The sequence below is a fragment of the Lemur catta genome, chromosome 13 (assembly GCF_020740605.2).
Source record: "Lemur catta isolate mLemCat1 chromosome 13, mLemCat1.pri, whole genome shotgun sequence".
Classification (NCBI taxonomy): domain Eukaryota; kingdom Metazoa; phylum Chordata; class Mammalia; order Primates; family Lemuridae; genus Lemur; species Lemur catta.
Window position 1 is genome coordinate 10,804,770 of NC_059140.1, and position 18,935 is coordinate 10,823,704.

General features: G+C 45.2%; 1 protein-coding gene across 13 annotated transcripts in view; it reads right to left on the reverse strand.

Moving 5' to 3' along the window:
* The window catches only part of ATP11A (ATPase phospholipid transporting 11A), a 150,441-nt gene that overhangs the window by 11,627 nt on the left and 119,879 nt on the right, over nt 1-18,935 (reverse strand). For 10 of the 13 annotated variants that reach the window (XR_006739007.1, XM_045567550.1, XM_045567558.1 and 7 more), the window contains exons 18-26: nt 16,724-16,905; nt 13,879-14,130; nt 12,595-12,769; nt 10,779-10,881; nt 10,454-10,599; nt 9,355-9,414; nt 8,382-8,509; nt 6,644-6,779; nt 680-745 (exon numbers count right to left, since the gene is read on the reverse strand). Coding sequence is in view for 12 of the 13 variants with exons in the window: in XM_045567550.1 (XP_045423506.1) it covers nt 680-745; nt 6,644-6,779; nt 8,382-8,509; nt 9,355-9,414; nt 10,454-10,599; nt 10,779-10,881; nt 12,595-12,769; nt 13,879-14,130; nt 16,724-16,905 (1,248 nt within the window). In the remaining variant the exon portion in view is untranslated. Of the gene's footprint in view, nt 1-679; nt 746-5,252; nt 6,129-6,643; nt 6,780-8,381; nt 8,510-9,354; nt 9,415-10,453; nt 10,600-10,778; nt 10,882-12,594; nt 12,770-13,878; nt 14,131-16,723; nt 16,906-18,935 lie in introns of those variants that run through there. The other 3 variants (XM_045567559.1, XM_045567557.1, XM_045567560.1) reach the window with 3 other exon arrangements.

The window sequence follows — 18,935 nt, forward strand, 5'->3', positions numbered from 1 at the left end:
ACACAGAGGAAGAGCCAGAGGAACGAACAACAAAACAAACACAAAACCCATGTCCACATCTGAATGCCTACAGGAAACTCCTTAAGAAAACGAACAAAACCTTCTACTGTCAGCGGAGGAGAGGAATGCTGAGACGTGGTGGTCCTTGTAGCAACAGCTTTCCCAGGGACCATCACCTGGACCCTGGGGAGGGCGCAGGGCCCTAGATTAAGGCATGAGTCCACATTACTGACCAAGAGAGTTCCTGTAGGAATTTTTCTGTATCACTTTTTAAGACTCAGTTTGGTAAGTTTGGAGACTTTTGTAATGATATTCTAAATAGAATACGACTCGACTTTAAAAAGAGCTCAATCTCCAAAATACATTAATCTGTTTCAATCAAAATGCATTTTGATTATACTAGGGGTAGGAGCAGTGGCCATGTAAGAGAATTCTAACCTGAATTCTCTCATAACGCAGGGACTCATTCCTCAATCCAGCTTCGGTGTGATTCTCAAAGTTTGCAACTGGCTCCCCAGGTGAGCTGAGCCACCACTGGCTGTTTAAATACAGGAGGTGACACTGAGGACACCCGGACCAGGGGCAGGGAGTCTCCGGCCTTGGTGTGGATTGGAGATTCAAGGGGTTCAGAGGGGTGGGACCCACATGTAGCAGAGAAACTCGAACTCAAATCATTTACCTTCAGTGTGACTGTGAACACCATCACCGTGAACACGAGCATCCCAAATGTCCAGTTTCCAAATATCTGGGAAAAAGAGTCCACGTAATCTCTTGTTATTATGTATTTTCCCTCTTTCACAGTCAAAACAAGTTTTAGAAAATACACCTCATTATTCTTGCGGCCAACGCTTGAAACCCCAAGATATAGGAACTGTGTTTCCTTCTTACTGAGCAGAAGGTAACGCCGGGAGCACAGCAAGGCCCGGCTTCCTGGCAGCATCTCCCACCACAAGTTCTGCGCCTGGGTGACCGGCTCACATGCCAGCTGCTCTGAGCTCTCTGTAGCCCTCTGTCCCGGTCCTACTCAATGCTCTCAACCGGGACAAATGTCGGTCTCAAACTGAGAGCATGAAAATCACCCACCTTTACATACGCTCGATGCAAACTTGGTACATTCAAATCTCTTTTTCTTTTCAGGTTTTATGTGGAAGAGGCATTTATCTGATTACCTCACTATCCTGTATGTTTCAGCCTTAAACTCAGTAGAGTTTGTGTCAATTTCCCTTTGAACTCAACTCAAACACCTGCCTACTGTCGCTGAAGGGGAACAAGTGCTAGAGCGTTCTGTGAGTAGACAGCTAGAGAAGACACCAGGGCACAGACAGGGGAAATGCAGGGATGGGACTTTCCTTGGGAAACTTCGGGAAGGGAAGACGTACAGACAGACAGGACAGAGGCCGCCTCCTGCAGCCAGCCCAGCCAGAACCAGGACTCTCCAGCCACCTGCAGAGAGGCCGCGGGCAGAGGGAGGACCCAGCCAGACACCCGCGCCCGCCTGGCCGGACACAGTGGAAACTGGCGGTTTGTGGGAACAGACGCGAGTCAAACCCATGGAAACAACACATTTGTCAAGCACAGACAAAGACACAAGCAAAGTAAAGGGGCTGCCCCTTCATACTTCCTTCTCTGAGAGAAAAACCAGTCAATTAGAAATTTTATTCTACAAGAATTGTTTTCTTTGAGGACATTTTTATACTACATAAGAATCGACCGGTTTCTAGTTTGTCAGATTCTGTGAACTGTGCCCCTCAGAGAAGGTTCCTAGTACTTCTTGAAAATAAAATGAAGTTTTAGTTTACAAAGAACTACAAAGCGAATACAAATGGCTTTTCTTTATCGCTAGTTTTCAACCAAAGAAATATGTCCACAACTATACCCCACAATTCAACCCAGGTGAAGGTGGAGGCCTGAGTCCTTGGATGCATTTCGTGGGGTAAGATCTCATGTGCAGAATTGTACAGAGAACGTGCAGGAGGTTTTGCAGCGAACACTGACCCGGGGCCCCCATGAACCCCTCCCTCCTACCTCATTCTTCATTTCTTTGTCAGCAGCAAATCTAGGCCCTTTCCTTTTGCTTGGAAACATCAGGCCGACACAGCCACTCTGCCCCCAGGAGACACTCGCCACGTCTGGAAACATTTGCGCTGTCACAGCTGGGGGAGGTGACACTGGCAGCCAGTGGAGAGGCAGGGGTGCTGCTGAACACATGGGACAGTGGCCCACGGAAGAATCATCCGGCTCCAAACGTGAACAGAGCTGAGGGTGAGAAACCCTGTGGTATGTGCACCGAAACGTGTCCCTCTTCAATGCTTAACTTTTGGGGCAGGAAAACTTTATAACTCTAAGACTGGTGGTGGCTTGGCAGCCTCCTACAGGAATGTTCGGACAATAAGTGTCGGGAGCACGTGGCTGCCTCATCTGATTGGAAGCTGATGTTTTTGCAAAAGGGAGAACCTGCAGTCAGGTGAGGGTGGGTCTGTACCCAGACAGGCGTGTCAGGCCCCAGCCTAGCTCCCTGCTTCCTCCCTGCAGCCCCCTCACTGGCCATCCCAACACAGAACTCAAAACTTTGAGATAATAACAAAATGTGGTCGTCGAGGTTGCGTAACAAGGAACATGGTGCCACTGGCAGCATCCAGGTTCGGGGCAGCTGCGCCACTCAACTGCCTTTGTCTCCGTCCCGCTCTGCCTGTGAGGTGCAGACCTGCCTCTGCAACACCCTGCACTGGGTGGACTTTAGCCAGCCGGGAACGACCAGGTAGGCCTCCTGGTGCCCCGTCCAGCAGGACACCTAGGCCACAGCTGGAGCTTTTACAGAAAAATAAAAACAAAGCCCAATTCTCTTGGGCCCAGAATCGGGGATTCTGTCAGGAGCCCTGGGAGATGTGGACCCATCTCCTCCACCATGGCCCCGTTCTCTGCAAGCTCACAAACTGGGCATAGTCACCCTGCTACTATCTCTGTAACGTCCTCTTAATTTCCTTATTTACTTCAAGTGGGAGCCTCCAGGTTAGTTGCAAATAGTCAATTGATCATTGCAATTGCTGGATGTTAGTTAGCAGGACCTGGGGAGGTAGGATGAGCCCTTGGACACCCCTCCCCTTTCTCAACAGGGGGGTACAGAGAGACAGTTTCTTTCCAAGTGACATCAGCCCCACTCCAATGATGCTCCTGGTTCTGATTTCCTCGAGACCCAGCCCTGCATGACAACACATCTCAGCTGAGGATGTGACTGACTTGACGGCCTTGTTCCCGTCCTAATGACTGTCCTAGTAGAACCATCCTCAGGCCAGGCTCGCCCTCCACCGGGTGTGAGTCCAATCCCACCCACAGAATGAGAGTATTCTTATAGGAAGTGTCTGGCTCAAAAATGCCCTCAAACCGAAGCCAATTTTTATGTGTAAAAATATTCCACAACAAACACAACTTGTATTTTTGCAAGGTCATGGTCATGGCATTTCCTACATTCCCTTTCTCTTAGGATCGCAAACACCCATCGAGACTGCTGGTTTGTTTGTTCTGTCCACGCCGTCGCCAGCCCACATTGCAGCTATTCTCATGTCATTTCCTGACTTCTCTGATAGCATGTTCCAAACGTTTAAGTGCTCTTCTAGGAATACCCTGATGTGCAACAATAATAAAATAACTATTGTGTTAGAATTCTCATTTGTGGCATGAAAATGAGAAATAATTATGGCTTATTACATCTGTGCAGAAAATGCTCTGGGAGTCAATTTGTCTTTTAAAAAAGCTGTCAATAATTCTCTTGTTCTTCCAGGGGTTCACATGATCTATAAGATTTCTAGAGAATGACTCAGATCCTAAAGAAAGGAGTCCTCGCCTCCTGCCAGTCAGTAGAAAAGAGCACCCAGAGCTCAGCCGCAGGAGGTGTGTGCTGGTGCCAAGGGAGCTGTCAGAAAGAGGTGGGCGCCACAACCACCCAAGGACCAAGGGGGCCGTCAGCCGCCTACGGCCGCCCTCCTACAGAACCAGCCTCTGACACTGCTTCTGGGTTAGCGGTGTGAGCTGACACCCTCCCCAAACAGAACCAAAACATCAGGAACCCAGGGAGACCCACTGCCCTGGAGACACCGAGGCACATTGGAAAACCAGCTGCCCCCTTGTCCTTGTACTCGCCATGGAGCACCTCAGTCATCCCGCCCTGTGAACTCATGCCTCATGAGTGATGTGCACAAGTGTCGAGCCTGCGAGTGGTCACTATGATGAGGCGCCTTGACTATGGTTTGTCCTGGAGGCACAGCTCTAAGTCTTGGGGTGTGAACCTGTCAGGGGCTTTGGTGCATCAGAACACGTGTGTCGTCTCAACTGCGTAACAAGGGACCAACACTTCTCGCCAACTGGCACCTATGGCCCTGCCTACTGGCTCCTGTCACCGCCAGGGGCCACAGAAGGTTGTGTGGCAGCCCTGTCAGGACAGCTAGGGCTCCAGCTCTGAGTGAGGGCTGCCTAGTTCCTGCTGAGCCAGCTCTGAGGGCTCCCTGCCACTGTGTTTCCTGTCCTGGCCTCTCTGCCTGTCATCACCTCAGATTCTAATGGGCAGTTCTGCCCCCTCATGGCTGACCACAGGATTGCGAGTGAAAGTGAGGACAGAGCATCACAGAAAAGCATCACCCTGGGCTTAATGCAGGATTTATGGGGCCCCCAGGTACCTGCAGGACAGTTGGGGAGAAAAGATCCAGAGTCTGGGAACCAGAAGCTGCTGGGAACCCTTGGGCCAACCACATGCCAGGGCTCCAGGGACCCAGGGACCCGGGAGGGGGACGGCACTGTGGAGGCACCTGAGGGAAGGCCCTGAGCGTGCTCTCTAGAACAGGGCTCGCTTGTGTTCCCTCCCTGAAATTGGTCCCCTTGGGGCATTCCTGGGAAGTCCCTGTCACTCTCACTCTGACAGGGAAATGACCAAATGATGGAGAAGCAGCAGGGGAGGACCAAACCCTAACCCTACAGAATCCTGCACCAAACATCCCGTGGGAGTTCGTTACCTGACCTTGTGCAAGTCACTTAATCTGTATGAACTTCAATTTCCCCAACCTTCTCGTGGCGTTAAGCCTGACGGTGAGACAGGCCGATGTCTGTGCTGGATAAGCAGCAGACACCACAGCTGTGGGCAGGCAACGGGGTCCTGGATCCCACTTCTCAGCACACAACACCTTAGTTCTTCTTAGGACACAGGAAGATGCTTACTTAGACCCTGATCCATAGGGAACTCTTATAAAATATACAGAAGAATTGGAAAATAGCCCTGTTTACCTACATTTAGTGGCCTGGGGGCATTCAGGAATTATTCAATTAAAATAAAGTAAGACAAAGAACAGATATCAGAAAATGTAAAGATTTTAGAACAGTGAAATAAGATTTTAATAAATTCTCAAGGTCATTTAGTAAAAATTGATTTAAGTTATAATGACATATGACAGCATCCTCTAGCAAGGAAGAAACGGAAAGAATTGAATAAATGGGTAAACAATCGCACAGGACAGGTGGCAAGACTATTGTATTTCAACCCAACAGTCTGAGGAATAAACAACAAGAGGAAAAGAGAGGTGTTAGGTTAAACAAAAAATGAAATAAATTTCTGCTTGTAGGTTACACTTGAGGGGTTGCTAAAGAGGAGTTTTCTCTGATGTAAGAGGGGTGTCTGTCTGAACAGCCAGTTCAACACTTGTGACATGCAAGTAAGGCAGGACTCTGAAGTCTCCCCACACCTTTCGCGGCTCTCTCAGGTAGCACAGGTGTGCTGTGTTCAAATCCACATCTGCAACGTCCTCACACACCTGCGTATGCTGCCTTTTACTGAAAGTCGGGGGAAATTCAGACAGATCAAGTCAGTTCAGGAAACATCCCTGACTCAACTGGCAATCCTGACACAAGAGCCAAAGAGAAAACACCAAGTACAAGTGATCAAAGGTGCACACCCCACTCTAGTGCAACTTGAGCTCTAATTTGAGTAGAGGGCATAGCAGCTAACAGTATTTCTACCGACAAAGCACACAGAAGTCACATTTGAAAATATTTTCGAGAAATATTTCATTTGTAATGCACTCCAAAAACACAGAGAAAAGACAAACCCACAATCGTCTTACCATGTGTGTGCTGGTAGTCATTATCTGAGAGTGGGAAGGGAAGCAAGTAGCAAAAAGAAAAAAAGCAAGATACAAATAAAACAAACCCCCAGAAATTGTGCAACAACCAGAGAGCTGAACGACCATTAGAAAACTATACATCTACTCATTGCAAAGGAAACAGATACTTAAGTACAGTGCTCAGGGGAAAAATACTACAGCGTGCTAAATATGAAATTAATTCCCATATAATGCCTGAAGGACATAATTGACCCCCTAGGTAGTTAGCTAATGGTGAACTGTAAGTTATACAAATAAAGCCTAAAAAACCCCAAGAAGGATATTTCCTTACAGTTGGTGGAGGCTCCACAGAGCACACCATTTACCAACACAGACCACTAATACCATGTGTCCTTCAAAGCAATTGGCTAGGCAGACACACAGATGCATTTATCTAAGCCATCAGGCTGTACTGAATTCCTGCTCTGACACAAGGATGGAGGGTTTTGAAGGGCTAATTCCCAAGTAGCTAAGTCAACAAAATTGAGTCCCATACTGACCTGTCCATTGTTGGTCACTGTTGTATTTTCAAACATGAAATAAGCACCAAAGAAGAATACCAGAGCATCAAACAGTCCTAAGAACGTCCAGTAGATGAACACTCGCCAGCGGAGTAGTGCGTTCTTGGCAATGTCTCTGTATAAGGAAGATGGGGGGAAAATTGTGTTCGGGTGATGTCAGTACATGGCCTCACTCCCTGCACGGCCGCCTCTGCCATAGTTTGGAGTGGCCGTCCCTCTGTGTCTCCACATGGCAAACCATGCTTGACCAATAGACAGCACATTTGTGTTCTCTGGCAGCAAATGCAAACTGTTCTTCAGGTGCAGTTTCCCTACACGCAATGTCCTTGGCTGATTTTTGTTTGAGTATTTCCTCTCTCATTCTTAACTGTAATATCCTTATAGACAGAGATGCACACTTCTACTTCTGAAAGTAACTACCAGACACCGCAATGCACACGCCCAACATTCTCCAATTAATGTAGACTGAAGGCTTCCAGTTGGCTCCCCAATTCTGGTGTGATGTATTATGCCTGCTAGTTCACTGAGAGAATTTGCACAGTTCCCTCTGGAAGCATGTCTAAAACAAAGCACACTCTCCTATGTTCTTAGATTTGTTTTTGATTATCAAATATACATGACAAACTCAGAAGTTGGCGTTTTTATTGTTATCCTTAGTCACCTGCAATGATTGTTTTGGGCTCCAAGACTTCAAGTCCTCTACAATGGCTAAATGTTCTGAAGAGCACAGCAAAGCCCATGCCATGGGCTCCTGCAGACCCAGGCAGGTAAAGCAAATAGCCTGTGACTGCAGGTCTGGGTACAGGAACCACACACGGGCGAAGACTGCACAGAACTAAACCTGCACAGCATGTGGATGCACACACGTGCATATGAGCACACACATGGCCATACATGCACACATACATACAAGAACACACACAGGCATACATATATGCACGCATCCACATTAGCACACAAGCATGTGTACACTCACACACAAGCACACACACATACACACAGCCAAATGAGTACACACAAGCACACACGCATGCACGCACAAGCACACACAAGCACACATGAGCATGAGCAAGCCCAGGCAATCTGAACAAGATAGGTGAATGTGACACCAGATCACAGTTGCTGACTGGGGGACACTAGACCAATACAGGCACACAGAATCCAGCTGTATTGCTTCTTACAACTACATGTGGATTTAAATTATCTGAAAAATAAATGTTTAATTAAAAAGACCACAAAAAACAGTAACACATGAAATCTGCTAGAGATCCCAGAGGGCAGTTCTGAAATGGCACAAAAACATCTTTACCTTAGTATTGAAAAAAGAAAAAAACTTCTCAGAAGAAAAGAGCACACTGAAATCAGATTGTTAACTTTTTTTTTTCCTCAATGGATGGAACATAATAGTTTATGATGGATGGTTTGGGCCGTAAACTCACTGGGATCCCACTGGGATGGACATTTTACCCCGGTTCCTTCACTACCACCACAAAGCACAGTAAAGGGCAAACCGGTTTCATGTTCATCTTGCATGCAACGTAAATCACCTATTGACACTTGGAGTGTATTCACTTAAATCACATTGCTTCCTGTTTAAAGAATCTCCTAGAAGCAAGTGTATCAGCTGATGCCTGTCGGCCGTTTATTTTAAGGAAACTCTACACTGCTCCCTGGTTGCTCTCCACGCTCTAGAGGACAGCTGTTCCAAGGATGGTACCTGTACAGGGACGGGTCTCTCTTGAGTGTGTCTATGCTAACATGCTGCTCCATCAGGCTGTACAGGAGGATCGGGAGGGAAGTGAAGCTGATATTGTACAGCGTCAGGTATGCAGTGTCATACAAAGTCTGGAGGAAGGAAAAGATCAAACTGAAACAACACCCCACTTCAGTTTTATCAACTTTTTGATGTTTTGATTAAATATATATATTTCAACATGTAAAGAACCACAAACATGCACAAAGCACATCTAAAATGCTTAAAGAGCCATCTTTCCAGATGTCGAAGGACCAGGACAACTTTCAAAGCTCGATGTTATGAACTAGGATTAAACCCACAGTGGCAGAGGCCTCACCTTGGCCTGCCCGCTGTGCCATTGCAAACTTGCCAAACAAGGAGAAAAGCTACATAACAAGTTTGCAGCTCTGCTCACCATCTTCAAGCTTTGATTATTCCAGTCCTGGTCACTTCCAATGAAAAGGAGTGGCTGCCATCCCTCTGTGCATTAGGTGTGACAAGAGGAGGTGCTGGGAGTCCCCGCCCCTCCCAGGGCAGAACTGTCTGCACCTCGCACGTGTGGCATACTCCACCAGCCAGATGCCAGGATGGCCCAGACACCCCGGAGGACCCCAAGTTTAGGTTGGTCCTTGCAGTTAGGGTCAGAAAACCCAGCACAGCCTCACCTGGGCCTGGAGCAGGCAGGTCTCGGCCACATGGCTCCCTGGGTTCTACGAGATGCATCAGCACCAGAGAACATGGAGCCTACAGACCCGGGTGGCCCCTCAGCACCTGCTCCAGGCCTGGCCCTCTGTCCCACCTGCTGACGGGCACCCCGGCTTCCTCACCACCTCCCAATAGAGTCTTCACCACAGGTTCCCCAAGTCTCCTCTCCCCGCCATGGCCACCCGCCTAGGAAGGGGGATGAGGCCCGGTGAGGCCCAGACAGATGCTAACATGAGATGTTAGGACTGACCTGTTGTGAAAACCCACAGAAGAACTGGTATAAAAACTGAGGGAAAATGAAGCAGACATTCTGAAAGAGAAGGCACAGCCTGTTAGTTCAAGGGCAGCCACCGCTCATGAGGAAGGCACAGCCAATCCACCCCCACGGGCCCTGTGTGCGTCAAAGGAGCACGAAATGGGCTTTGGACATTCCTCTCATTTCAACAGCAACGACAGTGTGGAAGCCACTAAGTTCTGGCCACTCTGAGGACACAATGCAAAGGGAAAATTCGTTAGCTTGAAGAGAACCTGGAAGGGCAGGAGGTGCCAGAATAATAGGAAAGGATTAAACTGCACAGTGAATAAGGAATTATTCAAAGGGATTATAAAGGAATGCCCGTCCTCAGAAAGTTTACAACTGATATGTTCTTATTGGTCCCACACTCCACTCTGTGACGGTGAGAAAGTGCCAGGGGCTCCTCCCGGGGCTCAGCAGCCCACCTCGTCAGCGGGGGGCAAGTTCCAAGACCCCGGTGGAGGCCTCACGCTGCACATGGTACCAAACCCTACACAGGCTGTCTTTTCCTACACATACGTACCTGGGATGAAGTTTAATTTACAAATTCAGCACAGTCAGGGCTTAGCAACAGCATAAAATACAACCATTATGACAATGATTTATGAATAAGGTTATGTGAATAGTCTCTCTCTTTCTCTCAGAATGTCTTCACCCTTCCTCCCGCAATCTGTTGACCGGACCACAAAGATAGCTCCTAGGTGGCTCATAGGCAGGAAGCAAAGACAACGTGGAGACGCAGGGCAAAAGGAGGAGTCATGTCCCGTTGGGACAGAGAGGGATGGATTTCATCACACTCCTCAGAACGTTGCACAATTTAAAACTAATAAATTGTTTATTTCTGGAATTTTCCACTTAGCATTTTTAGACCTCAGTTGACCATGTGTGACTAAGGGAGGACTACTGTAATCAGATTAACCCCTTCCTCTCTGACAGTTACTTCTGTGTTTAGATAAATGACCCCTTGGAGCATGGGGTCATTCTGACGCACGTCACGCCTTCATGCACGGGGTACGCCACTGAGAGAGCGGGAGGGCAAAGAGACCCTTCCTACCTTATAAAAGAAGTATTGCACAAGCTCAGATATCCTGATGTAGTAAAAATGCCCGTGAACAAGCAGCATCTTCTTTAAGTGCTTAAACTTCGGTATTGCATAGTCACTGTTCCTGGCGGCCTGCCGGCCTTCCTTCCCAATGACACCTAGGAGGGGACAGCAAAACAGGAATGTTGAAGCCACTGTTTTGAGCGTCCCCAGGAGTGAACGACTGGCCCACGGAGGGTGTCCTACATGGGCCACCGCATGCTCTGACATCGCCTGTGTCTAGCTGACGGGGTGACCGGGTTGCCAGCTGTGCCCACCGTGACGAGTGGTAGCTTACCTATGCCCACGTGGGCTTCCAGGATCATGCTGACATCATTCGCACCATCGCCGATCGCTAAAGTAATAGGATGCTCTTTTGAAAGTTTGATTAATTTCACAATCTGTGAAAGAAAGACATGCAAAATTTGTCTTCCCTGTTTCATTTCTGCTCAAGTTATTCATTAACTAGGTAGAAATAACAAAGATGTAGTTACTCTAGGGAATGAAAACTTCACTTAGAGCTAATTTACTTCATCCAATCTATTTTGTCTACTCAGGGTAAAATCTTTTTCATATTGAAAGCAAAACAAAACAAAGCAAAAGTAACAAGTATGATTAAAATAACATGAGCTGAAAAAGCTTTGACAGTAGAGACATGAAACACATGACGTAGCTTTTGGTTACTGGTCTGTTCCTATATTTACATACACTGGGGAGATATATTTAAATATACAGGAACAAATGTGAACACTGAATTTGGTTAGAGATTGCTCTTCCAAGGTAGTCCAAGCTATTTGGTATAAAGCATCTATTTTTTAAAATAAGATATTCCTAATGCTATTTTAATTTTCAAATTTGTCTTGTGTGAAAAACAAAATCTGACAATTTAATACAATGAATTATTTCAAATTTTTCTTTATACTTTTTTTCATTTATATGTCTGTGTAATGGTTCAACATATAAGACTGAAAAGATACGGAAAATGTGTGCATTGCCTTCTTGTTTTAAGATGAGAGACTGAAACACAAATTAATTGGTATAAAACTTTTCAAAAATCAGTTAATTATTTTTAAAAAAAACTCATGGAATACAGGGAAAGCAGAGAGTAAATCCTTAGTGGCCTTTCCAGAAGTAACTGTCTGAGTTTTATGTAGAGTTAAATGTGTATGTTGGACAGTAGGAAATAAAAGCATTTTTATTCCAAATGGGATATTTGTGAATTCTCACGTATCAGCTTGTCAGTCTTTGCTGCCAAATTACCCAGGGGAGAGCTGGTTCCATGTTGTCGGTGGCATTGGCAGATGGGGGTCACACACATGCACAAATGTTAACACCAACTCCTTACACCTGGAGTTTGAAGTTGGTGCAAAATGTGTTTTACCTTAACCACAGGGTTAATCTGAGAAGTTAGGATTGCTTTCATGGACAATTCAAGATAAACTGGCGTACTTTACCTGAAATGTGGTATACCAAATTTGGAACTGTTCTAAGTTTGCTGACATCAGAAAGATACCCATGTATATATTCCACAATGCTTTTAAAAGTATTTTAAAAAATACTTCAAGTGTGTGTTTCCCACAAGAACAGGGCAGAGTGAGAAGTCTGGAGTCTGACAGACAAGCAGTCAAATTCTACTGCCATTTTCCAGCCACGCCGTGTTGGAGAATTCATTTCAGTTTGTAAAACTAGGACCCCTCATCTCTCTAACAGGTCATTCTGCAGGTGGCACACAGTAGGTGCTCAGTGCATGTTGGTTCCCATCCCTTCCATCTCTAGAGTAGACTACAAATGATTGAGACATGGTTTTCTTTTGTAGACATCAGCCAAGGCAGCTGTGCTGGCCTTGCATCTGGAAGGCTCACACATCTGACTCGGGCAACACTCACTAGTCGCTGAGGCTGATCCACCCAGCAAAATAAGATCCATGTTTCAAATCTCTATCATTTTGGCCTCTATTTTTAAAAGGTGTTTTGGCCTCTATTTCAGTCATGTGTCTATTTTAAAAAGGTGGTTCCCTGCTAGATTTTTAAGAAATCCGGGGTTGTGAGACCTAATGAAACATTCTCAGTATCTCATACGGCTGACCACCGGCTAAAGGAGAGCAGGGACAGGACCTGGGCCTTCTGCAGGGGTGCCATGCGGCAGCACAGCACCGCGCTGCAGTTCCGGCAGATTTCAAGGAAGAGCTCTCTGTAGTTGCTGGAACTCCCATCTTCTCGGGGCTTCATTATGAGAGACAGCGCAGCTCCATCAATAATTAAACCGTAGTCCTGCATGTCTGCTGAAAGTCTGTTAGAGTATACAAATCAGAAAGACTGCTCAATAACCGAATCTGTAGATTTGAGAAAACTATATACTTTGGATATCTACAGATGCTATGAGTCTATAGGATTAAGAAACTAATATTCCTATTTATCGATAAGATCTTTACATTATTGGGTGTGATACCTTTGACTACATTTTAACATGTGTCTTAATGAAACACGCTTATTTCACTTAGGTAAAGCAAATGCTCACTTCTCCTTGTGGGTTCATGTGTACTTTTCAGAATTTCTAGAGCAACACAAGGAGACTATCTTGCGGTCTAGAGAGGTCTGTCATTATCCCAAACTTCCTAGGCGCCTTGGTTAACCTCAGTCTTATCTGCACAACTATCGCCTCCTTGGTTTTCTGCCCTGATGACCCGAGTTGATAAGAACATGGTCATAATTTCCTCTTTGCTGGGTTTCAAAATTACAAGGAACATCTCTAATCCCTAAAAGGAACTCAGTAGATCAGGTGAAGTGAAAAATATTTTTATGAATACATTAAAATTTGCATATGATTAGAGAGATGCTTTTGCTTTGCTCACATTAGTGAAAATCTAAAATGGTTCAAATAAAATCTAATCAAAGTTAATGAGTGTAATACCATCAAGGACAGCATGGATAAAACATATCTGAATAAATTGGTGAATATTCTCAGAAAACAACCACTCTTGGGCATACACCATTCTGTCTTAGATAAACCACTGTGCATCATTATTTCCTGACCTCCTCTGGCAGACACTCTGCAGCATTGACTACAAAGACTCTAAGTCTTAGAAACAGATGAGAATTATCCCATTCAAAATATTTTATCAATCACTTGATCAATCATGTCTTTTTGCATCTCCTACCCAGCAGTTTGGGACTGAAACATGCGCACATGTATGTTTATGTGCAAAAAGACATGTCACTATTGCTCAAAAGAAACAGCTCCTGTCTTGTTCCGGTGTTTACTTGACTCATCATGGTGCTGGTATTGATGCCCAAGGAGAGAACCGAATTCCCAGGAAAGACAATGAGGTTCTCTGATTTGCACATGAGGGTCCTTCTGTCCGAACCTCCTTCTGTGGTGGGCAGGGGCGCACCACCTACCCTGAGAAGTTGTCTCTGGTCAGGCTCCCGCTGCAGCGGAGGACGGTCTTGCTCAGCTCAAACAGCACGTCGTGCAAACTCTGCTCCTCAATCTTCTTGGTGGTCAGCTCAAGCAGCTGCGTGTTCCTCCGGAAGAGCTTGCAGGCGTAGCAGGTGGCCGCAGCCGTCTCCATTTTGTCTCCAGTGAGAACCCAAACCTTGATCCCGGCTTTCTGTAGCGCTTCGATGGTGTCAGCGGCTTTCTCCTGGAGCCTGAGGAAGAAAGAACAAAACAAAACACAAATGAAAATCAATAGCAACAAAGGCCAAGCAAAATAAAGGATTGAGGAAACTTTTGAAGCTCTTAAAATATTTTAGCCCCTCAAAATTAAAAAACACAATGCTGCTTACTCATGATCTTACCATAAAGTACCTGAACCTGCTTTTAAAGTGATTAACCTTTTTTAAGAAACATTTGCTAATATCCGATAGATAAATATGGATAAAATATCTAAGAAGTAAAATGATTATTCTGTATGATCTACATTTGACAAGCATGGCAGTTTTCTGTCTAGCTGAGACTCGCTACTTAGAGAGGATTTTTGGAAATTGTAAGAAACATCATAACCGACAATAAAAAAGTGTCAACAATCCAAAAATGGGATCTGGAACCTCGGTGGTCAGTAATATTCATTATCTTTTGTTTTGGTATAAACTGTTCTGAGTTGGCCATCGATCAAGCTGGAGTGCAAGTTCCTCTGAATAATATAAAATACTGATAATAAGACTAGTGATTCTGTGACTGATAGGTAGCATGGGCTTACTGCATGTCAGAGCCTATGCAAGGCATCCTATGGGTGATCTTTCCTGCTTACAACAGCCTGTGGGGTTAGGGCTTTGTTATCATCCCCGTTGTATGTGTGGAAAACCCAGAGCTTGCAAAGCTTTCAAAATGTGTCTGAGGATAAAGGGCTCTCCTGACACTGGCCAGGTTGTGTCACTCTCCTTGGAAGGCCTTGTGTCAAAACCATGTGTGCCTCATGTTGGGGGTCTGCCATTTTTTCTTAGATTTTAGAGTCTTTACTTTCAATAGGCATATGAAGCAAAGTGTCACGTTTCTATAAAGCCAGATTAAAGGAATGGATTTAAATTCTAACTGGAATGATCTGGCTAGATTCTGGGAAGAACGTCCTAGCTGAAAGTATTCTAGAAATGAAAAATACACTCTAACTTTATAATTTTAATTCAAAAGGAAACTGAGGCCCACAGAGGTTTGTAAATATGCTGGCTAGAGATTTTAAGGAAGTAAATTTGTTACCAAATATGATCCCTTTGTAATGCCCCCCTCCAGGCACTAGGTTTCCAATTCTCCAGGTCCCCAGTCCAGCCTAGTCCATCAGCCCCACCGCCCCAGGCATGTCTGCTCTGCGGGCAGCTCCCCCCACCCTGACCCCGGCCTTCAAGGACCAGCAGTCCCCTAGCAAAGACTGTCCCATGGGACATCTCTCTTCTCCCTAAGAATGAGACAGAGAGCTGTCAGCAGGACAATGCCTGGGGTCCCAGCACCCACCAGCAACCAAGCCCATCCTACATGAGTCTTCACTTTTTGAAGACCACCCCTATGCACAAGGTGGCGTCTCACGCAGGTGCTTTATGTTCTTACTTGGAGGGAATGTAACTTAAAAACAGAACAAAGCACAAAACCACCAAACCACAACTTCCTGTATTGCCTAATACTCCATTCAGATTGGGAACTCAGGAAATATTTATTAAATATATTGGGAAAATGGATGGTTAGAGATGAGAATTTAAGTTTGGGACCAATATGGATCTTAAGGACATTCAAACTTTATGCTTTTAACCACTTCCAACAGATAAACTCTCAGTAAATTTCCTGAAGTTTCTGTTTATAAATTAGGGTATTTTTTCTTCTTCCTCATTCCTTCAAAACAAATTGTGATCCAAGCCTCTACTCTGCTCTTGGGATAACACAGCAGAACAGGGAACCATTTCTCAGTGGACCAAGCCTCAACTTTCAGTCGTCATTGTAGAACTGATTAGATGTTCTTTCTCTGGAGGTGTTTGCAAAACTGAAATTGGTAATTTTACCAGTTACGATTAGTAGTAGTTTGTACAAAGTGGTACTTTATTATTTTACGTTTCTTCAGTAAGGGATGACAAATACATTGAGTATGTTAAGATCTACAAAGTAACACTTGTATTTGAAAAGAACTAGGAACAAATTGAGGAACAGAATCTGAGTTACTGATTCCATTCTAAATAATAATTTTAAAAACCTCTATACCTTGACTATTTATAACATGATGTGAAAATGCTATTTTAGACATCTTATTCATGGATGGTGCCGTGACATGACTCTACACACACAGGGGACAGACTAGCCTCTTCCTAAGGGACCAACATCCACATCAGATGTTCTATGGTTTGGAGATGGTCTGTTTGGCTTGGCCAGGTCTCATGTTGATATTGGATCCCCAGTGTTGGAGGTGCGGCCTGGTCGGAGACGCCTCAAAAGGGCCTGGTGCCCTCCTCCCGGGAGTGATGAGTCCTCACTCTTAGCTCCCAAGAGAGTTGGCTGTTGAAGAGCCTGGCACCTCGCCCCTCTCTTGCTTCCTGCCTCACCATGCGACCTCTACGTGTGGGTTCCCTCCACCTTCCGCCATGAGATTCTGGCACTGTGCTTCCTGTACAGCCTGCAGAACCGTGAGTCAAACAAACCTCCTTTCTTTATAACTTACCCAGCCTCAGGTATTCCTTTCTAGCAACACAGATGACTGAGACAGAAGGGCTGACCACTTTTCTACATTATTCCTCTCTGAAGACAAGGTGTATGCGTTTACTTTACCTGTCCTCAACAGCTGTAGCACCAAGCAGAATGAGATCTTTCTCTATTTGCTCATAGGCTTCTGCTAATTTTTTTTCTCGATCTTGGAGAGCCACTTTGGTAGCCTGCAGCAGTTTGCAAATGCCTTCGTATTCTTCTGGGATGAGCCTTTTATAGGCAACACACAAAGTTCGGAGCCCCTCCTACGGAATACAATGTAGCATTTAATATGAATGCAAAGTATCACTCAGACATTATTTTCAATAACTTTCTCAATATCCCCTTTTTCTAATTAGAATGACTAACCACAGAATTATAACCCAGGTGACCTGAATTATTCGTGTGCACATTAAATATGGATAATCATTACGGATAGTAACACTGGCAGACTGGCGAGCCTGGAGATAAATAATACAAATCAGAGCCACGGCACCACAAGGCAGACTTTGTTCCTCTATTTTGACCATGCACAGTTACATTTAAACCTTTTTTAAGATACTAATTTGCAGTTTTATGGACAATGTCAAGTGATATTTCTAAAGTAAACATGTTTTGCTTGGGGAGTTTCTAAGGGAGTTTGATCTTACTCCATGAAGGAAGATGGGTAGGTTATTTACCAAAATCACTGGGCGAATAGGAAAGTAAAATAAGAATTTAAGAATCACAAATTCTTTACTGCAATCATAATTCTGATGTTGCCACCCAGAGCAGATGCAGGTGATTCTCTCCCAGAGACTGCAGTGTCGATACGAGGAACACTTTGCGGACACAGACCTCTTCTCTCCGTCACAAAATGTCATTCCCAGCCGGATGAACCAGAGCATCACAGGGTTCAGCTGTGACCTTGGGTGTCCCCTTCTGCTTTCCCTGTTCCCTCAGCCCCAACTCCATTGATAATAGTAAAAAAAACCATAATTCTCCTAAATAACTGTCTCAAAACCTGGGAGAATACTGGTTTTTAAGATTTTAAAAAAGATTTTCCATCATATGCATTGCAACTCCCTGTAACTCTCAGGAACACTTCACACTTCTCATTTCTCAGACCTCCAGGTTTGTCTGAAGGATGCCATTGCTGCTGGGTTCAAAGCTCCATGGCCTCTGTGGCTCCCGAAAGCCAGAGTGAGAACAGGGAGTTGATGACGGAGTAGGGCCACAAGAGGCACTCTGCGTGTCTCAAATGGTACTCCCCAGGAACGTTCTGGAAATCCTGGCTCCCCACCCCCCCCAGACATTGTCTCCTGATCAGACAGCAGCAGGCAAGAAGCCCATGGACCTGCCTCAGAGGAAAACACTGTTCTCCCCAAGACTGAGCCCCCTGCAGCTGGAGCAGATGCAGCTCTACCCACCTCCCCTGCTCCTGTTTGACTCAGTGTCCCCGGGGCTTGCTGGGGCTGCTGTTCTTCTGGCTGTGGCTTTCTGGCTGCCAGCCCTGTCTTACTTCATCACCGAATCCCTAGCACATAGCAAAACCCAACAACTTTTGCTGAATATATTACACGGTTGAAATGAGATCTTTTGTGTACCCGTTGATCAAGCAGAGATGTGACTGTGAACTGCAGAATCAATTGTCTGATGTTCTCTAAGAGGTAATAACACAGACAAGATACATGGCTTCAATGTCAAGCCACAAAAACTGCATGACAAAAAAACGATTTTATGAGAATAATAACCCCAAGCTGTCCTGGAACTTTGGGTTGGTGTGAAGTGGAAGCAGAAGTTTCAGGAATAAATGTGTTCTAGTTTGAGGAGGAGTAGACAGGGGACTCCCTCTTGTGGAAGCATGGAGTAGAAGTACTTTCCCTATTCCTCCTGCCAAGTACCACTAAAACCTAGGGCACTGCATATCAAACAGGATTGACACATATACAACAAACCCAGACAAATGCAGCTCAAGAAAACTATAGAACAATATCCCTATGAATATAGATGCAAAAATCCTCAACTTCTAAAATAGTAGCAAAATAACTCTAATAGCAGATTGGAAGGATAATACACCATGGCCAAGTGGCATCTGTCCCAGAAATTCAAGGGTAGGCCCACATATGAAAATCAGTGTAATATTATAATGTTAATAGAATGAAGGGAAAACCCCATATGATCATCTCAACTGGTATAGAAAAAGCATCTGACAAAACTTCAACACCTTTTTATAAGAAAACCACATAATAAAATAGGAAGAGAAGGAACCTCCTCAACATGATAAAAAACACATATGGAAAGCCCACAGCTAACA